Here is a 19,649-nt window from a genome sequence, read left to right on the forward strand (position 1 = left end):
TTGGGAAATTTTCATCAAAACCTTAATGTTTTCGTTTAGAATAAATATAAGGAAAACTACCAGACGCACCTGAGAGGCCACTATGAAGGAGTCGGTATGGACAGGCGTATGCTCCACGCTCTCAAAGTTGGCAGCCTGGCCAGCAACGTGAGTTGTGCTGAAGGGGTGATGGGAATCAGCTGGTGGGAGACTTTAGCCAATTGGTTTTTTTTAACCTCTCCTTTAAACATTTGTAGGTTTTGGTTTGTGAAAAAGACCTGCCCAGACCTTTATATGTTAACCAATACAGTAAAAAAAAAAAAAATGTATAAAAATCTTTTAAAGCTTCCAGAGCTCAGCCAAGCGCGAGTTAGTGTTTCTTGCCTTGAAGGATCCATTATAATTGATCCAGGGTAACAAAACGCTCAGCTTCTGAAGGACGCTGTAAAGTGCATGAGTGTGATTCCTCCTTGAAACATCGCGGGATCTCACAGCTTTGACTCTGAGTTTTGTTTAGTTAGCTGATAACTTTGGTTTTTCAGTCACTGAAGACATGCCATGGCTGAACAATAGTTAGAGTGAGGGGGCTAACCAAACTCTAGGGGATAGCATGGCAGCCCCTGCTCTCTCTTCAGCTTTCTCGGCCTAGTTCACAGAGTGCAAACACCAGATTCTAAACCTTGTGGGAAATAAGTGCGCGGAGAAGACTGACTCCACATTCAAATCATCTAAACGTTGGGTTTCTTCTGCTTCTGCGTGCCAGTGCTGACCGTTATGATATAACTGAAATACTCTGAAATTTTAAACTTTTCATTCATTTTCTTAATTTGTCAAGAAGCACTTTCGTTGTAGACCTGCATGCAAGCGTTCACTTTAAACAAAATTGAGGGATCTCATAATTAAAAAGAAAGATAAAATAAATGCACCACACGTGGAAGCTGACTAATCTTTGATTACTTAAGAATGATTTCAATTAGTTAAAGGCAAACGTGTGAACATAATGCAGTTTTCTTCTGAGGTGACGAAAGTGAATTAATTTTGTTCCTAATTATTTAAAGAAATATTTATGATATTCAGAAAAGGTCAGGGGAAAGCCGAAGCTGATATCTCTTCTCTTTGGGTTTCAGGTTGCCTACAAGGCTGATTATAAGCACGACATTGTGGATTATAACTACCCAGCCACCCTCACACCGTCCTACCAGACAACGATGAAACTGGTTCCCCTGAAGGAAGTGAGTCCTCCACTACCCTTGTATTCTATGGCTCACTGTGGAGCAAGGCTTGGGCAGCAAGATAGGAAGGGAAAAATCCCACCAATCTATAGGAGGTTTGGAGGGACTAGGAAAGGGGCCTGCCCCTTCTCTGGAAAGTCCATGCATGCATAACTAAAAACTCGCTTTCTGTGTAAAATATGAATGAGTCTGCTCTTGTCTTAAAAGTCTCCTAAAGTTCAATTTATCCTTGTAGAATCTGAAGAGCTACATCTGCTGAACATATAATAATTATTCCATAGCAATGATGACCTTTAAAAATTAGAATATAGTGTGCTGAAGATTAAGTAGATGTAAGTTAAGGGTGAGTGGTGGTGCTGGCTCTACCTTTTCTCAGGGGTGTATTAGCAAGCATAGACAAAGAGGAGGATGGGTGGATGGATGGATGGATTGATGGATAGATGGATGGATGGATGGGAGATAGCTCTTTTAGTACAGCAGTGAGCCTAACTTATGGTTTGGCATCCCAAACAAAATAATGCTATTAATTAAAATTAATATTTTGTTGTGTTCAGTATTGAAATTTTAGAAAAATATAGAAAAAAGCATAAAGAAACAGAGTAATTTGCTCTCTTAAAAAAGAGTTGACCCAATAGTTTGCCAGCAAAGATATCTTCAATTTAATCTAATAAGTAATCTTGTGAGTGTTCTCTGAGTGCCCAGGTGCCTTCCTACTGTCCCTATGGGCTCAGCACAGCTCTAGGGACTGGCTGGAATTTTCCCACTGGTAGATAGCCCCTTGTGTCTCCCTCTCTTTTGCTGAGGTTAAGATGTGATGGGATTGAGTCAGCTAGATCTGAAACAGTGTCTGGACCATCAAGAGATAAGAGCTGGTAAATGACATCTTATTAAATGAGCTTCGCAAAGGCGAATGCAGCAGGGGATGAGAACCAGAAGGACATAGGGGACCAACACTTTGTGCCTCTTTTTCCCAGGAAGTTTTGTTAGGTTGCCTTGTTATATCCCAACGAAACCAAGACATCTTTTGATTCCAAACATTCTATAGACTGCTTAGCAATTGAAAGTAAAATCATGAGTGTGTGCTTGCAATCAAGTTTTTGAGATCATGCCTAATTAATAGCACAGACAAAATGGCATGGATTTCTACAGCTCTGTATTTCCACTGTGACATAATCCACTACTACAGTTGCGACTCTAGGGCTCGCCATCAAATTACACACCCGAAATGTAGCTAGCTCAGAAAACTAGACTGCAGTGGAGATGGGGTTTAGAGATAGCATCGAAGCTGGAAACATACACGCCCTGCCCAGGGTCATTGCTTGCTTCTGCCTATGTGGAGTAAAATCAAAGCATCACATAAAAAGGGCTGCCATGTCTTGTGTCGCTGCAATCAGCTGGGCCTGAGTTGTGGCTGATGTACAGATGTATCTTAACCTCCTTCCTCTTACTCTCTTGGCTCTGGTATATGTTTGAGCAAATTATTTCGAATGTAGATTATTAACATTCAGGAAGTTTGGGAATTTTTTTTAAAGAGAATTTGTGGTCTTGCCATCTGGTAGCCTTAAAGGTGGTAAAATAGCCATGAAATTGAATATAGTGTGGGTCCTTAATTAGAGGGCATGCCTTCAGATGGATTTTTATAAGCACTAATAGAATTAAAATGGGACTCGATGCTTAGCATGGAGCCTTTCAGAACGTAGATTGAAGCAGTGGCCAAACATTAATGAAACTGGGAAGCTGTGATTAATCACGGAGACTGTTAATTATGTCCTGCAGAGGAAAGTAATTGTGTTCAGTGGCATATTTAGCGCAGAATTATCAGGAAGGAATGTGCTATTTTAAAAATACAGTTTTGTGGCGGTTTATCATGCATAGTTCTGAATCCTAATAAGACTCTATTATGAGCTGATAATTTCCCCCCTCTGAATGAGGAAGTCATAGCACTGTAATCACGTTAGTACTTGACATTGAAATGACTTTATATTCCCCAGTGTTCTCTATATACTCCAGATACACTAAGTTTCTTCTCCTTGAATTATTAATGAGAAGCACAAAAGTGACAGTCTCCAGGCCCAACAGAGCAGTCGGCTGTGCTGGAAGCTCTGCAGTGCCCACGTGTGCTGCTGTAGAGACAGATTTATCTGGCCTTTGTTTGCACATGGAACACATTTCCTGGTCTAAATATACAAGGGTTCTCACTGGGGAACCCCGATCCATCTGTAGTCATCCCAAGCCTTCCAGAGCTTACAGAGCAAAGACCCAAGGGCCCAGACTGAGGACCGATTTGCCAGTTGGTCTGGGATGTCTATCATAGCTTTTACCCTTTACTAGCTGAGCAATCACTTCCGTTACCACCTTGGAAGGTCGGGATTATTGCAGGATGGTGTGTGGAGCACTTGGAGCCATGAGAGCTGCATGGGAGCACCCTGTGTTGCCCATCGCTAACTGATATTGTCAGGGACAAGGATGACGTCAGTAGAGGGGTGACTGGGAACAAACAAGCTGGAAGCCAGCACACTCAAGGTGGCTCTCAAGTTTACTTCATGCATGATATATATAAAACTATGTACTTAACTTGCCAGCTGTCAGCATCACAGCAGACCTGGAGTGGGAAGTGCTGGGAGACTGGGCTTGCGATGGGTGTGCCTTTTCCAGAGGACAACACAGCCTTTTTCTCTGTCTTCTGGCATTTATGTTCATTCAGCTCCATTTTCTGTAGTGTGCCCTGGGAGGAGATGGTATGAGTGTCTTGTTTATGGCTGTATACGCATCCATCACTCGTTCTCAGCATCTTCTGCATCCCCAAGATTCTGCATTTGCTGCCCTTTACTGGAAAGAGATGCTTCTCTGATCAAGGCCGAGAATAGCATCATCTATGGCCAGAAGCACATATACTTAGGAGTCAGCTTGGCATTATTTCAGTTTAGGTAACTACTGTATTCAGCCCCCACCCAGGGCCGATGATCTCAAGACATCATCATGAGTCTTTGAGCTCTGCTTACACTACCAGGCATGGATTCTTTCCAAACCAATCAGAAGGCTGTACAAGAATAGATCTAGCAAAAGTCAGGCATGGAGGAAGAGGAGTTAAGGAGTAGCCGATCTCTTTCTGTTGAACTATTTTCTACTAATAGATTCAGGGAGACGACAGGGGTCATTGCCTTCAGTTGTGCACCCACTGGAGACCACACTAGGAGCCAACTGATGCTTTTAGCCTGGTGGTTCCAGATGACCATGGTTAAACTAAATGAGCCATAAAATAAAACCCCAAAGCATCAATTTGGAAAAGAGATTGGTGAGAATTGGGGGAGGAGTTAGTGAGAGTGGGGAGAGGGGTTAGTGAGGATAGGGAGAGAGGTTGGTGAGGATGGGGAGGGGGTTGGTAGGATGGGGAGGGATTAGTAAGGATTAGGGGAGGGACTGTTGAAGATGGGGGGTTACTGAGGATGGGGGTAAGGGGTTTGTGAGGATGGAGGGAGGGCTTGGTGAGGATGAGTGGAGGGGTTGGTGAGGATGGGGGAGGGGTTGGTGAGGATGAGGGGTGTGGGAAAGAGGGTGACTGGAATACATTGTACACAAGTATAAAATGGTCAGGTAACAAAAATGATCATTCAAACACCTTGTGAAAAGAAATATTGAAAACCAAATTTAGAAAGCCCCGTGCCTTGGAGCTCTGTCTTTAGAAGTGACAAAATGCCGTGGGATTTTAAAGACTGGAAAATTATTCAAGAAGCAACCCCATTAAGATTTGCTTAAGCCTGGATTGTATACATGTATTTTTAAAGCTGTCAATGACATGTGTGTCTATTTGCTGTGTACATGCTTTAAAACATGTATACATTGTGCGACATCTAAGCTGAGTGACTGAGCCCATTGGCTCAGAATACTGCAGTAGTTTATTTACACAAGAAAGTGGACTTATTGCTTCTTAGTAACAACTGGAAAACAGAGCCACTGTGCGCCCCATGCTGGTCCCCAAGGCCATGTGAGGAGGCCCAAGCAGAGGGGGCAGCGGGTAGTGCGACTGCCCTGACCCACCCTGAGGTCCTGGGTGGGTTTGCCGGACTTAGGCATCCAGGCCACAGGGAGGCATTCAGCAGGGAGTTGCCACTTTGAGTCAGGCCACAGCTGGGCTTAGATATTAGTGGGACTATATCAGCCTGGGATGTCTAGGCAGTGGAGGCTCCTCAGGAGTACCTGTGTGGGCAGGGCTATGTCTAACTGTTCTTGATCTGCGCAGGCGCCATGTCTGTTGAAAGAACGATAAGTGGATGAAGTCAGGCACGTGGGAAGCGAGATTAGGGATGAGTGTACTTCTTACACTTTTCCTTGGATTTCTGGTAAATGAAATTGTGACAGTCGGTGGCCAGCCACTGCCTCTCTTCTTTGACTTCACTACTCCTCTTGTTACCCTAAGTAGGTTTTGGGGTTCTTGCTCACCTCAACTCAGTCCTTCTAAATGTTGTCTACCTTCAGGCTACAACTTGACTTCTTTTCCATGATCCCTTTCTTTCTGGGTCATGGTCAGGTGTATTTAGAGGAAAATGAGCTGGTTGGTGCATGTGTTCTTGTGTACCAATGACTGGTAACACTTTACTCTCAGAAAAATAATTTGCATCTTTAAAAATGAAATCTTGTATCCCCAGTTGTCTAGAGGTAGGAAAGGTGGTAGCTAATGCAAGAAGCTTTGCGGGGAACCCCCATGCCCTCTCTCTCAGGAAGACACTGAAATACGGGTGGTTTCTTTGGGGACTGTGGAAAGGCAGAAGTGAGGCCAAGCAGCAGCTGGTGCACATGCGCAGGCGCCATCTCTCTGGTCTCATCAGGACCACCTCTTCAAGGATCCCAGAGGATGCTTTGCATCATCAACACACACATAGGGCCGAGGCATCACTCAGTGGGAGAGAGCTCACCCAATGGGCACAAGGCCCTGGGTTTTTTTGTCTCAGAGAGATAGACAGGGTTTCTCTGTGTAGCCCCAACTGTTCTGGAACTCATTCTGTAGACCAGGCTGACTTTGAACTCACAAAGATCTGCCTTCCTCTGCCTCTGGAGTGCTGGGATTAAAGACATGCGCCACCACCACAGGCCCAATTTTTTTTAACACATCTTTTTTATGAAGTATTATACATACGGAAAAATTCTATTTAGTGTATATAGACACCTAGTTACTGCTGTTTATGAGACTCTTGATGTGGGTGCTAGGAACCAAACCCTGGTTCTCTGCAAGACCTGTGCATGCCCTTAACCATCTATCTGGCCCCTTGGTTGTTTTATAAAGTGACCCTATGTCTGTTTTCACTAGCAGTGAACCTAGGGATGGAGTTATTGGGATAGAGATCTTGCATTTGTTCTCAAATGCAGTTCAGGATTCCAAGTGTTGTTACCACAGTTGTGACCGCACTAATGAGTCCCCAGAACTACCCTGTCCTTGCCAACACTTACTGTTGCCAGTAACTTTGCTTCTCATTCTGTGGGTGGATATAGAAGGGCATTGCTCATCTGGTGACTAAGGTAAAGACACACATTTCCTATGTTTGCCGCTGAGTTAGCTTATCTCTGCTGTGGTCCTCTCCCAGTTATTCTCCCCCTGTCCACTCCCGTCTGTTGGCTTGGCATGCCCACTAGTACACAGTTAACAGTCTTCATTCTTTTTCTAATTCCCTGAGAATCACTACACGCTAGAGAAGGGAGCCAGGCATGTCATAGAGATAACGGCAAGTGACATTCCCTATACCTGTTTTTGCCTAGGTCAACTACAGGCAGAGCATCGACAAACTGAAGTACAGCTCGGTGACAGACACACCTCAGATTGTCCAAGCCAAAATCAACGCCCAGCAACTGAGTCACGTAAGCATCACATTCCTGCTCAGCTGGGACTTTTGCAATGGCTGTGAAGCTTCTGAATAGCTAACCCCAAGGATTTTGCTTTTGTTAATGCTGGGATAGCTAATAACAGCCATGAAAAGATGCTCCTCCTTTCAAACATCTTATTATAGGGAAGGTCAGTATATGTGAAAGCAGAGTGTATTGAAGTCCCAAGTACCAGCTTCAACAGCTCTCAACTCATCCCACGTCCCGCTTCATCTGTGCGCCTCCCACCTCCCCATCTCTAGTATTCTGAAGAAAACCAAGATACTATCTAGCTTCGTCTCTAGGTATTTTAGTATGAATGTCTAAAATGTAAAAAGAATGAAACATGGTTTTGCAATTTTAATATAGCACACCAAAAATTAAAAAAAAACCCTAACAATAAATCCAACTATCATCAGTGTCCCAGGTCCAGGGCTAATTTTTGAGCAACGCTCCTCACAGATGGCATTGAAGTCTTCCATCAGAAATCACCTGTCTGCTGGGCAGTGGAGGTGCACACTTTTAATCCCAGTGCTCCATTCTGGAGGAAGAGGCAGGCAGATCTCTGTGTGCTTGAGGTCAGCCTGGTCTACAGAGCTAGGGCTATATGGAGAAACCCAGTCTTGAAAAGAACAAAACAAAAAACAACAAAAAAAAAAAAATAGAAGAAGAAAGAATTCACCTGTTTGTTTAGCTATCTTGTGCACATATGATTTAAAATGTACTTTTTTGAAATGTGCATTTGATAACCACACATTATCAATTATTACTACCAACAATGTTGTGTTTTGACTACGGGTGAGTGTCTAGCCTGTGTACAGCAAACGCCCCACACAGCAGCCCATTAAAAATGCCTTGCAAACTCCAAACTCGGATGTGCCTGTGAGCTGTTTCATTTTTATTTGACATCTTCAATCTGTTAAATAAACCATTCCCCCAAATTATAGGTTTTCTTGTAAAGGGCCCTTCTCGGGTGCTCCCTCTCAGGGATGGGAATCAGAGGGAGGTGGGAAAGGAATGAACTCCCCAAGGCTTTCCTCCCGCTGTGCACAAACCTTGCAGATGTAAATCCAACAGGCTAATTACCGGGCTGACTACGAGAGAAACAAGCTCAACTACACTTTGCCCCAGGATGTTCCTCAGCTGTTGAAGGCCAAGAGCAATGCCAAACTGTTCAGCGAGGTGAGAGCAGGGTGGGAAGGGCTTGCGAATGTGAAAAACCAAAACAAACAAATAAACAATCCCAAACTAAGGGGCTCTCCTCCCAAAGAAGGAGCTTTTCTAGGGTGTTCATCACAGCATAATTTAGTATGTTGTCAGTCCCTGGGGATGAACTGTTCATAGCAATGCAGTTCTTGTGTGCACACATGTGTGGCGTGTGAACACACACCCTCATCACCATCACTGTCATCCTCCTGGTGCCTACTATGTGTGGGGGAATTTTAAGTGTCAAGAACAATCTTGATCTGATCAACAAAGACACAGGAAGTTCCCGGGGCGGCTGTTCCTAAACCACTGGTCTAGATGGAATTTACAGGGCAGAAGAATTCAAGACAGGGCCTGCTGCTTTCTGCAAGATGGTTTTTATGTTGAGGCAGAGGCTGTGGCAGCAAAAATGTGATGAGTGACCCACTACAGTGTGGCATTAGCGTAGCTCCTACTGTGGCACAGGTTTCGATATGAGACGGATGGATTTAGGAGCCACCTTGGTTTCTTGTTATCTGTGTGACTCTAGCAAATACCTTCAGTTTCCTTCCCCTCAGCCTGTGTGCTGATTTGTAGTTAGCACCTACCAAGCGTGCAGGACGGGGCCACACAAAAGCTGCTACCAGGCAGCACCCGTTCCTTGCGTCTTGGGAACATTCACCAGTTTAGGATTTGTCTTTGTGCTCCACACCTAGCAGCCTTGAAAACGCTATACGCATTTTAATATTGGTTAACCGCAGCTCAGAGACATAATTGCCCAAAGTCACAGGTCCAAGCAATGGGGGCTTTTCTTTGTCCTACCTCTGGGGTGAGTGGCACTGAGGATCAGTAAGATGTGTTAGCCATTACTGTGACAGTCTTGACAATACCAGCCACGACTCCCCTGCCTTCCAACAATGGAGGAAACCAAGTTTGCTTTAAAGAAGAAAACCTCTCAACCTCTGGCAGACAAGAGGGAGGGGCAGTGGATCCCTATCACCTGTGTTTTTATTTGTAGGTGAAGTACAAAGAAGGCTGGCAGAAAACAAAGGGGAGAGGATTTGAAATGAAGCTGGACTCCATGTCTCTGCTGGCTGCCAAAGCCTCGGGGGAGCTTGCTAGCGATGTAGGTTCTTCTCGTTAACTCAGAGATGTATGAGGAATGGTTGCAGCGCAATGCCAGCGCCTGCTGGAAAAATAATGGCTGTTAACACTGTAAACACCACAGAACTTTAATCTTCTTCTGGGTGTGAGAGAGATGAGGGGCTTTCCCCCCCAGAATTGTTCTCTTCCAACTTGTTACAGTCAGAGTCCCTTCTATGGCAGTTACTCTCTTGTTCACATGAGACTTTCTGCTTCCTCTCAAGATTAAATACAAAGAAGAATATGAAAAAGCCAAAGGCAGAGCCCTGGGAACCACCGACTCTAAACTTCTGCATTCTCTGCAGGTGGCCAAGATAAACAGCGAGGTAAACTCCCCCTACCCCAGCCCTGACTCCAAAATGACAGGTACACTCCTGGGCAAAGCTTTCTTTTGACACCTGTGCCTGCAATGCTTTTCTTCCTGGGCTCCTATGAGGGACTTGTTCACTTTTTTTACTTTGCCTAAGCTTGGTGTTCTTTAAAAGTACGTGAGGTGTATGCCCTGAGGAAGACAGCATCTACTGATCAAGGCTCATAGGCTCTTGAACACATCTGTTAATGCCACACATGTTTGCTGGGACCCTGGATCTAAAATAAGAAAGAAATGCTCGCAAGTCCCCCCCCCCCCCAGAGAACTTAGCTCAGAGGGGAGAGTGTCTTAGACCATTGTTCTGCTGTTATAACAGAATGCCAGCGATGCCCCTTTGTGGAGCAAGAGCTTTGCTTTGCCACGTAGTTCTGGAGGCTGGAAAGTCCAAGGATGTGCAGCTGTGTTTAGTAAGGGCCTTGTGTTGCACAGGGTGAAAAAGTGTGAAGGGGAACGGATGTGTGTACAAGAGAGAGCATACGATGGCCTTGCTTTCTATTAGGAACAGCTGTTCTTATGGTAATGAATCCAGCCCCACAAGAAGCAACAATAATGTGTTCGTGTGTCCCAAAACACGAACACTTCTACTTGGCTCTGCCACCACCACCACCATCATTACTACCACCATCATCACCACCATCATTACCACCACCACCACCACCACCACCACCACCATCACTACCACCACCACCACCGTCACCACGACTATAAGTGGCATCATGACCACCATCCTCTCGGCCATCAGTCATCATCATTGCTTCCATGGATACCGCTGTGGCCATCCATCATCCTTACCATCACCATTGCGTTCTCGTCATCAGTGTGTGCTGTTTGCATGTGATGGTCCCTAGTCTAAGCACATTTCTTCCTCTATATTAATATTCATTACAACAGTTTCCTGAAGCAAAGTGGACCCTAAGGGAGTTGATTTGCCTTTCCAGAGGCTGCCCAGCTGGCAAAGGCCAGGCCAGGCTTGAGTTGGGGTTGTTTGGCTCTGCGGCCCGTGCTTTGTTGTTTTGCCTCTGAAAGTCTCTGCAGAAAACATCAACAATGCCTTCTCTTGCATCAGTCATGCACAGGGTGAGGTTTGGTAAAAGACAGTCCTAGAGACAAGGGGTAGGGAACAGTACCAGTATGACCTTGGTAACATTGACTTGGGGCCACCTTTCTAACAGACAGGTGGTCTCACCCAGAATGCCAGATTTCTGAGAGCCCGAGAGTCTCTCCCACACTTTCACAGAACTCGCGCAAGAACAGTGTTAAATCAATGATTCTTGTTTTGTTGCATTCAAGGTTGAATATAAGAAAGGGTTTGAAGAGAGTAAAACCCATTTCCACCTGCCCATGGACATGGTGAACCTCAGGCATGCTAAAAAGGCCCAAGCACTCGCCAGCGACCTTGACTACAGAAAGAAGCTGCATGAATATACAGTGCTCCCTGAGGATATGAAGACTCAGTGGGCCAGGAAAGCCTATGGGCTCCAGAGTGAGGTGAGTGAACCTATGCGGACTCCACCCATGCACCTTGCCCTTACATGCAATCTCAGAGTGATTGGAGCCTGTTCGTAAGTCCATTGTATGACACAGAGGACTAGGAGGAGCTAGAGCTGCGCCAGGTCCAGGGAGGACAGACGAGAGAGAGAGAGAGAGAGAGAGAGAGAGAGAGAGAGAGAGGTGGGTGAGATAGAGACTCAGGATGGGGCGGGGCTCAGAGCCAGTGTGAAAGTCAAGATGTACTAAAGTGACATGAGCCAAGGAGGAACATGCTGGAAACATTGGTCAAACAATATGAGATACCACTTTTGGTCAGTCCGGTGTTTCAACACTGAGGTAGAATATGCTTAACTCAATCACAAGGGCCGTCCAGCAGCTTTTCCTCCTAAAGGAAGACCTGCTGAGGATATATGGGGAGTGGTTTTCTTCCATCAACTTGGTTGTGTGTCAGATGAGAGCTTGGTGGCATTTCTCTTGCAGCTGCAGTACAAAGCTGACCTGGCATGGATGAAAGGGGTCGGGTGGCTGACCGAGGGCAGTCTCAACCTAGAACAGGCCAAGAAGGCTGGACAGCTCGTCAGTGAGGTAACTCGAGTGTCTGTCCCTGGGCTCCAGCCCCTGAGTCACAGAGTGCTGGTTCCCTCCGGCACCCTCTTGCACCTCCAGGGCTTTAACCTGAATGAGTCAAAGGGAAGACCCATCTTCATGTCTCCCCGAAATGTCTCCCCATGCCCTTAAACTTCCTGTAGGAAACTGTTTGTTTTGTTTTGGTTTTTATTTTTGTTTTCTTGACACAATATCTCCCTATAGAGCCCAAGCAAGCCCTGAACTACAAATCCTCCTGTTTCTGCTTCCTGGGTGCTGGGATTACGGAATAGTGCCCTTTGCCAGCTCTGGGTGCTGGAATTATGGAATAGACAGAATAGTGCCCTTTGCCAGCTCTGGGTGCTGGGATCACAGAACTGTGTCCCCATGCCCAGCTCTGGGTGCTGAGATCACAGAACTGTGTCCCCATGCCCGGCTCTGGGGAGGTATTTTATGAAACTTATCAATTTATTTTGAGAAGTAGTCTTTTTAAAAGACTATTTTTTTTTTTACCCCAAGCTCCCAAGATTCTGAAGAGAACATCACGCACTCACATCATGATATTTGGTACCACACATCGAATTATTGAAAATGTTACATAAAATTGACCTGAGATTATAGCTATCATAAGGTATATATGAAACATAAATGAATCTAAGTTGGAGTCACATCCCCAAAATATCTCAATATGTACAAATACACGCCCCCCCAACACACACACAAACAAATCAACACAGAGAACAAAGTTCCCTGAAATCTGAAAGGCTTCTCATCCCAAAAAAACAACCTGTGATATCTTTCTGACACAATACCATGGGAACCAGAGTGTGGCATTTGTAGTGAGTGTTTGCCACACTTTCTGGAGACGTGGGTGGGATCACCACGCCTTGTGGACCCTCTTCTCATAGAAAGTGAGACAGCTGCATAGAGACACTGCCAGGCCCGTGGTCCAAATCGTCACATCTGGTTATGTCTTGAGGAGCTTAGGTTTGATGGTCCAGTCTGTCATGGAGGGGAAGGCATGGTGGCAGGAGTGTAAGGTCATATGACACCCACAGTTAGGAAGCAGAAAGAGATGGATGCTGATACCCACTTCTTTTATTGATGATGATGATGTCTGGATCCTTAGTCCCTGGGATGGTGCCACCCATATTCAGGGTGTGTCTTAGCACCCCAGTTGAACCCATCTGGAAACACCCTTAGTAGCACAAACAGAGACTGTGCCTCCAAGGTTGATTCCCCATCCCAGCAGGATGGAGTGAGGATGTAGCATCGTGCCTCTGTTGGGGGTGTGGGGTATACGGTTTCTTCTGAACTGGAGTTTGGCATTTGTAGTAAGCCTTCTCTTAGGTCTATGTTTTCATTTTAAAAGAAGGGAATTTGAGGTCCCCAACATCCCTGTCACTATTGGGTCCTTAAAATACTGCAGAATTCTGCTAATGGCACTAGAAGCCCTGGTGGTACCAGCTTGTGAGTTCCCTACACTATGGCTTGAACAAGTCATCCTCGGAGGCCTCCTTTCTCATCCATCTTGGAAACCCCAGTGGAAAAGTCAGAGGAAATAATCCTCAGGAAAGACAAGAAGTCCCCGCGAGGAGACAGAATTAGCACATTTGAAAATTTGCCAATTAGTTACTGACTATGGGACAAAGACAGACTTCAGACAAAACAGACCTCAGAGATACAGAATGACATATGACCTCTGACCTTTGACCCATTGCTTTGATGTTCCTCTTGACTTAGTTCCTTGGATACTTATGGGGACATCATAGGCAGTGGTGATGGAGAGGCACCGGCCTTGTGTTCTGTATACTTAGGTCACGTGGAAAGAATGGGCATTGAAGCATTTTGTTCACCTCAGGGTGACAGAGGTTCCTTCCTCATTATCATTGTACAGCTGAAGGAATAGGGTCTTGGGTCTGTTTAAGAGACAAACGCTGAGTAAGGGAATTGGAATGTGGTGGAGGTGAGATTTGAACCTGCCTTTGTAGTTTTAACCAAGTTTGCTCCACTTCGCCCTCTAGTGTCAGACCTCAGTTTGGGAGACAGATCCCCCCTCTCCCCCATTGTACATGGGACAGTGCAGGGTTTGCTGAGAGACACCAAAGATCTCACCAGTCATCGCAAGGAGAACAGACTCGTGTGAAGCAGAGGCAGGAGAAGACCCAAGCTTCTTGGCCTGCCAGTGTAGTGCAAACAAGCTCCAGGTTCAGTGAGAGACCCTGCCTCAAAGAATGAGGTAGAGAGAGGTGAAGGAAGACACCCAAGATTGACCCCTGGCCTCTACAAGCATGTGTTCTCACACATATGTGTACACTCTTGTATGTGTACACATACACACATACATACATACACACTCTCTCTCACACACACACAAGCTGTGAGGTTCTGTTTTGGGACCTGCAATGCCCCCTTCCCTGCCCAAGGAAATGTTTGAGCCACAAAAAGTACAAAAGTGTGTGTGCACGCGTATATGGCGGAAGGGGACAACCACACCCTAACACTATGGGGTACCTTTCCTTTGCAAATAGAAAAACTACCGACAGAGGGCCGACAAACTGAAGTTCACCAGTGTGACCGACAGCTCCCAGATGGAACATGCCAAGAAGAGCCAGGAGCTGCAGAGTGAGGTCAGTCCTGGGCTGCCCTGGCGGCACCAGTTTACTGTGTCATGGGCCTGGGATCTCTGGAGACAACCGCAGGTGCTGCCCAGCCGCAGCTCAGGAATCAGAGAGCCCCTCTCAGGAGTCTGGACCTGGTGTGCTGCAGGCCCACGTCTGCAGATAAACCATTAGCCTCCCAGTTCTGTCAGCACACCCTGCTCCTCCCCAGTCACCAAGATAGACGGATGCCCTGCTGCTTTTGCTGCCAGGATTTCTTGTTTCTCTCTCTTGTTTCTCTTTATACTGCCCTTTATCCCAGACTATAATTCTAAATTAACAGAGAATTATGTTGGAGGAGGATTTGCTTTTGGCCATGTGCCGGTCGAGTTCACATAAGGGAGTCAGAGCAAGGTACCATCTGTGTCTCTTACAGACTGCTGTCCAACCCAGAGCCCTTCCACCAAAGCCACTGTCTGCTCCTCCTAACCTCCCCTCCCACGGGTCCAGCAAATGCTACACCCCTGCCAGAAAGGCTGCCGGAGGCAGGGGTAAGCTATTGCTTTCAAACACAACTTTGGGAGGGGAGAGAAGGAGAGAAAGTAGAGTCTGTTTCCATGGATAAGCTGTCCTGGTCGCTGCCCACTTCCTGGAGTCAGTTACTTCCTTCCAGCCTATGAAGGCTGATCGTGGGGTGCAGGAGGGAGTGTGCTTCCTGCCCAGTCCCTCTGGAGCTCTTTGGGTGGGGAGAGTCATTTTTGATGTTCACAGGGGGATCTAGATGACAATAGATTTGGGAGGCCAATGGCAATTCTAGGGAAAGATGTGGAGGCAGAAAACCTGGAGGATGTTTATGTTGCTCTCTGCCCTAAACATTTTTTCCCGTGTTATTTCTTAATGTCTGATATATAGAGATGAATACTTTATATTGGTATGGACTTTGGTCTATTGATACAAATTTAAGGTCGATTTGCTACACTGTGTATATGTATTTCTGCTCTTGTTTAAGGTGTTGTGTTTGTGCAGCTCATTTTAAAATGTAATGTATAGTTAAGAAATGTAGATTAATAGATAGTGACCTGTAATAATCAAACATTGTAGTCATGTTACTTAGGTTTTCTAGATGTACAGAACTATATTTTAGATAGTTAGGTTATCTTCAAACACTTTAAAGAATTGTAGAATATGGCATTTAAATAACAGGATTCTGTTGGCATGAGATATGACTGCTCCTGGCAGCACTAATCTATTCCTGAGAGAATATGGGCACTGGGGATACTCCACTTGGAGCTTGTTTTCTTCTTGGCAAAACTGACCTTGAACTCACAGAGATCCTCCTGCTTCTGCCTCCTGAGTGCTGGGATTAAAGGTGTGCGCCACCATGCCTGGCCTATAGGATTGTGTGGTATACTTGTAATATGTTTTATATTATAATAAGCAAAAATGGTTTCATTTTCTTAGAGACATATGCTGGAGCATTGTCTGTCTTTATTTGTGAAGGTATACCCCTGATGGCCATAACTTCTAGCATATGTGTGATTATTGAATCAGCCTTTTCTGAACTCAAAGTAGTTGTTCATCGAAAACATGACTAGGTATTGATGGTGTGGTGTACATATTTTAATTTTCCAAATTCTATAAAGTGTAGCAAATCCATCTGTCAGATTTCATTTCTTTGAGTACCCTTTGGGTTAGTCCCTGCAGGTAGCGGTGTTTGGTTATATAAAGAACAAGTAGAACATCTCATTATAATGGCCTTAGCTTGTTGCCATGTAATAGAAAAGCCTTTGCTATTGACGTGATGATTTTTATGAAATTCTGAGGCTTGCAACATGCTTCCAATCAATAATTGATCAATTTCTGCATTACCTTGTGCTAGAGGACCTGGCAGACCCGTATGGGGATAGGATTGTGTTATGTATATGGGACAAAGCCTATTTCTGATTATATCTTGAACCTGAATAAATAAAGAAGTCAATTCTGTATCATCTGGTATAAATTCAGTGGTTTTGATATGCAAAACAACTCTTTTTGCATATTGCAAATCAGTAACTATATTGAGAAAAATTTTAAATCCCTAGTACCACAAGAATAGCATATAATTCTGCCTTTTGGACATAATTATAATGGCTTTGTTCCACTTTATTTAAATCTTCCAATTTGTAACCTGCCTTGCTGATTTATTTGCAACAGTATAGAATATAGGGGCTCCAGTTATTGGTGTATCACGTACAATGCGGGGAAGGATCCAAGTAGTTGTCTTTATAAGGTTAAGGTTGTTGCTTTTGGGATAATTGCTATTAATTTCTCCCAAAAAATTAATACAAGTTCTTTGCCAGGGTTCATTGTCGTCCCATAATTTTTTAATTTTATCATTAGTAAAAGGTTCTATAATCTCTGCCAGGTCTACTCCTGCTAATTGCACTGGTGTTCCATATTTGGTTTTTTATGTTTGCTTTTTATAGATAAGGATCTTACTCTATAGCCCAGGCTGGCCTGAAACCCTCAGCAATACTCCTGCTTCAGCCTCCCTAGTGCTGGGATTACAGACATAAGCATGTATTTCCTTTAACTGACTTATAATATTTATACTTAGTTATGAGGTACAGTATTATAATCTGATACATGAATATCATGTATGGTGACCAAACCCCAGTGGTTAGCATTTCTAATTTTCAAATATGATTTCTGTATGTTGGGAACATTCAATGTTCTTGGTATTTCTCTCAAGAATGCAAAATTAATTGCTGTAGACCAAGGGTGGCCTACATATGTGTGTGTACATACATATCTGTGTACTTCCCTGTATATATACATGCTATATAACAAAACTTCTTCCCAACAGCTGTATTTTTGTATCTATTATGCATCTATTCTCCCTGACTCCTGTCCCCTCCCCCCTTTTTTTCTACTTTTATGAGGTCACCTTTTTCAGTTTCCACACACGAGTGACATCATGTGGCCTGTGTGCCTGGCTTGTTGTATTTACCCCAGCGTCCTTGATTCCGTGTATGTGGCGCCAGTTATGATGGTGACACACCATTATCCTTCCCCAACCCTGCTCTCTCTCTCTCTCATCAGGTGGCATACAAGGCTGACAATGAGCAGTCTATCCATCAGTACAGCATCAGCAAAGACGAGCCTTTCTTCTTGCAAGCCCGGGCCAATGCTGCTCAACTCAGTGAGGTATCACACAAGGAGTGGGCACATGTGGGCTGTGCTCCCAGTATCTCTACAGTTACCTGGTCATCAAACCCACCAGTCACACTGGTGGTGTCTGGTTCAACTAGAGCGTATCTGGTCATCCCAGAGGATCTGGGTACTGACCAAGGAACCAGGGAAGAGGAAAGCCACCTTCCTAGCATTGGATGGCAGGGTTCTTACGTCACAGAATGGATTCCATGTGTTACTCCAAGAGTCAGAACAGTGGTGGCAGGAGAGATAGAATGAGGGGAGAGGATGAAGTGATTCCCACACTGAAAGGAAGGGAGGCCTTCTAGAAGAAAGACCTTAGAATGTAGAGGCAGGGGTTTGGGATGGGAGGGCAAAGAAAGGCCCCAGGGCCTGGAGGCCGGAGGGGGATGGTGCAGGAGAGAGTCCTGCTGCTGGTGTGTGTGGGCGGACCCAGAGGACAGACCTTCCAATGCTGTCCCGTGGATGTCATGGCATCTGAGATGTTTATGAGACTTCTGTAAGTCTCCTAGGGTATGTTTCTAAAGCCTTTTGAGGTTTAGTCTTTGCTTCTTTTGATGGAAGCGCAACGTGTCAAGAGGCCTTTGGGCAGGACAAAGAGGCAGGGTTCTCAGGCTAGGGAAGGCTGTGTTGCTGTGCTTCCTAGGAAGGTTTCACAGAGTCCAGAGGCCCTGGTCATCTCACCACGGATGACCGCTGCTCTCCTGTGTCTCCCCAGACGCTGTACAAGAGCAGCTGGGAAAGGCAGAAGGCAAAAGGATTTGAGCTGAGACTCGACTCCTTGACGTTCTTGATAGCCAAAGCTAGGAGAGACCTGGCCAGCGAGGTGAGTCCGTCGGTCACTGGGAAGATGCACGGCTCTGCTGCTGTTTGTCTGGGCAGAATCTTCGTCTCCCTGAGCCTCTGGGCTCATGTGGGAAAGCTGTGTGGTTTTACCTTAGGTGAAGTACAAGGAAGACTATGAAAGATCCAGAGGAAAACTCATCGGAGCACAGAGTGCACAGGGAGATTCACGCATGAGCCACTCACTGCAGATGTCCAAGCTACAGAGCGAACTGGAGTACAAGAAAGGCTTTGAGGACACCAAGTCTCAGTGCCACATCTCCCTCGACATGATCCACCTCGCCCACGCCCGCCAGGCACAGCACTTAGCCACAGACGTGGGCTACAGGACAGCTTCAAACTGCTTTACGGCTCTGCCCACAGACATGAAGGTGGAGTGGGCCAAGAAGGCCTACGGCCTGCAAAGTGATGTAAGCTCTGAGCTTGTGTGTGTGTGTGTGTACAATGTGTGTGTACAGTGTTGTGCAGTGTGTGTGTATAATCTGTGTGTAGTTACTGTGTGTACAGTGTGTGTGAAATGTGTGTATACTATGTGTGTATATGTATACAGTGTGTGTGTGTGTGTATGCCTGTGCTGGGTTTGTTGTTGTCGTTTTGAAACCTGTTGTTTCACCAGATCTTTGGGGCAACAATTCATGTTTCTGGGGTACATATTTCTGGACTCCTCAGGGGAAGCACTCTTACTTCCTCCGGGTTAATTGTGCTCATCCTGACTTGAAGTTATATACCAACAGTCAGAGAGACAGAGCTTCTTTTCTGGAATTCTGATTGACGCATGTTCTAGATTTCCCTTTGATGCTAGAGTTGAATGCATTGGTGACTTCCCCAGCCATGGTCAACTCTGAGAGAGTCACTCACCCCTCATTCCAGCTCTAAAGGTCCCCACTTTTTTAATGAGTAGCTCATGGATCTTCAACAGCCCCCTCTCCTTCCTCTTTGTACCCTGTGCTTAATTCTATTTTCTTTCTGTATTTGGTTGGTTCTTGGAAAAGAATGTGTGAGCAGGTCAGTTATAGCCAGGCTGTTACATATAGGTTTCTCTGTCGCTCTCTCTTTCTGTCTGTCTGTCTGTCTCTCTCTGTGTGTGTGTGTGTGTGTGTGTGTGTGTGTGTGTGAGAGAGAGAGAGAGAGAGAGAGAGAGAGAGAGAGAGAGAGAGAGAGAGAGAGAGAGAGAGA

At 45.4% G+C, this 19,649-nt stretch overlaps 1 protein-coding gene across 9 annotated transcripts in view; it reads left to right on the top strand.

Moving 5' to 3' along the window:
* The window catches only part of Nrap (nebulin related anchoring protein), an 85,213-nt gene that overhangs the window by 22,445 nt on the left and 43,119 nt on the right, over positions 1-19,649 (top strand). For 4 of the 9 annotated variants that reach the window (XM_050149649.1, XM_050149699.1, XM_050149708.1 and 1 more), the window contains exons 12-23: positions 40-147; positions 1,107-1,211; positions 6,963-7,061; positions 8,142-8,246; positions 9,268-9,375; positions 9,617-9,718; positions 11,053-11,250; positions 11,734-11,838; positions 14,370-14,468; positions 17,520-17,624; positions 18,349-18,456; positions 18,572-18,883. In XM_050149649.1, the coding sequence (XP_050005606.1) occupies positions 40-147; positions 1,107-1,211; positions 6,963-7,061; positions 8,142-8,246; positions 9,268-9,375; positions 9,617-9,718; positions 11,053-11,250; positions 11,734-11,838; positions 14,370-14,468; positions 17,520-17,624; positions 18,349-18,456; positions 18,572-18,883 (1,554 nt within the window). The remainder of the gene's footprint in view (positions 1-39; positions 148-1,106; positions 1,212-6,962; positions 7,062-8,141; positions 8,247-9,267; positions 9,376-9,616; positions 9,719-11,052; positions 11,251-11,733; positions 11,839-14,369; positions 14,469-17,519; positions 17,625-18,348; positions 18,457-18,571; positions 18,884-19,649) is intronic. The other 5 variants (XM_050149664.1, XM_050149655.1, XM_050149675.1 and 2 more) reach the window with 5 other exon arrangements.

This window comes from Alexandromys fortis, unplaced genomic scaffold (assembly GCF_014885135.2).
Source record: "Alexandromys fortis isolate MF-2015 unplaced genomic scaffold, M_Fortis_MF-2015_v1.1 scaffold_16, whole genome shotgun sequence".
In the NCBI taxonomy this organism is placed as follows: domain Eukaryota; kingdom Metazoa; phylum Chordata; class Mammalia; order Rodentia; family Cricetidae; genus Alexandromys; species Alexandromys fortis.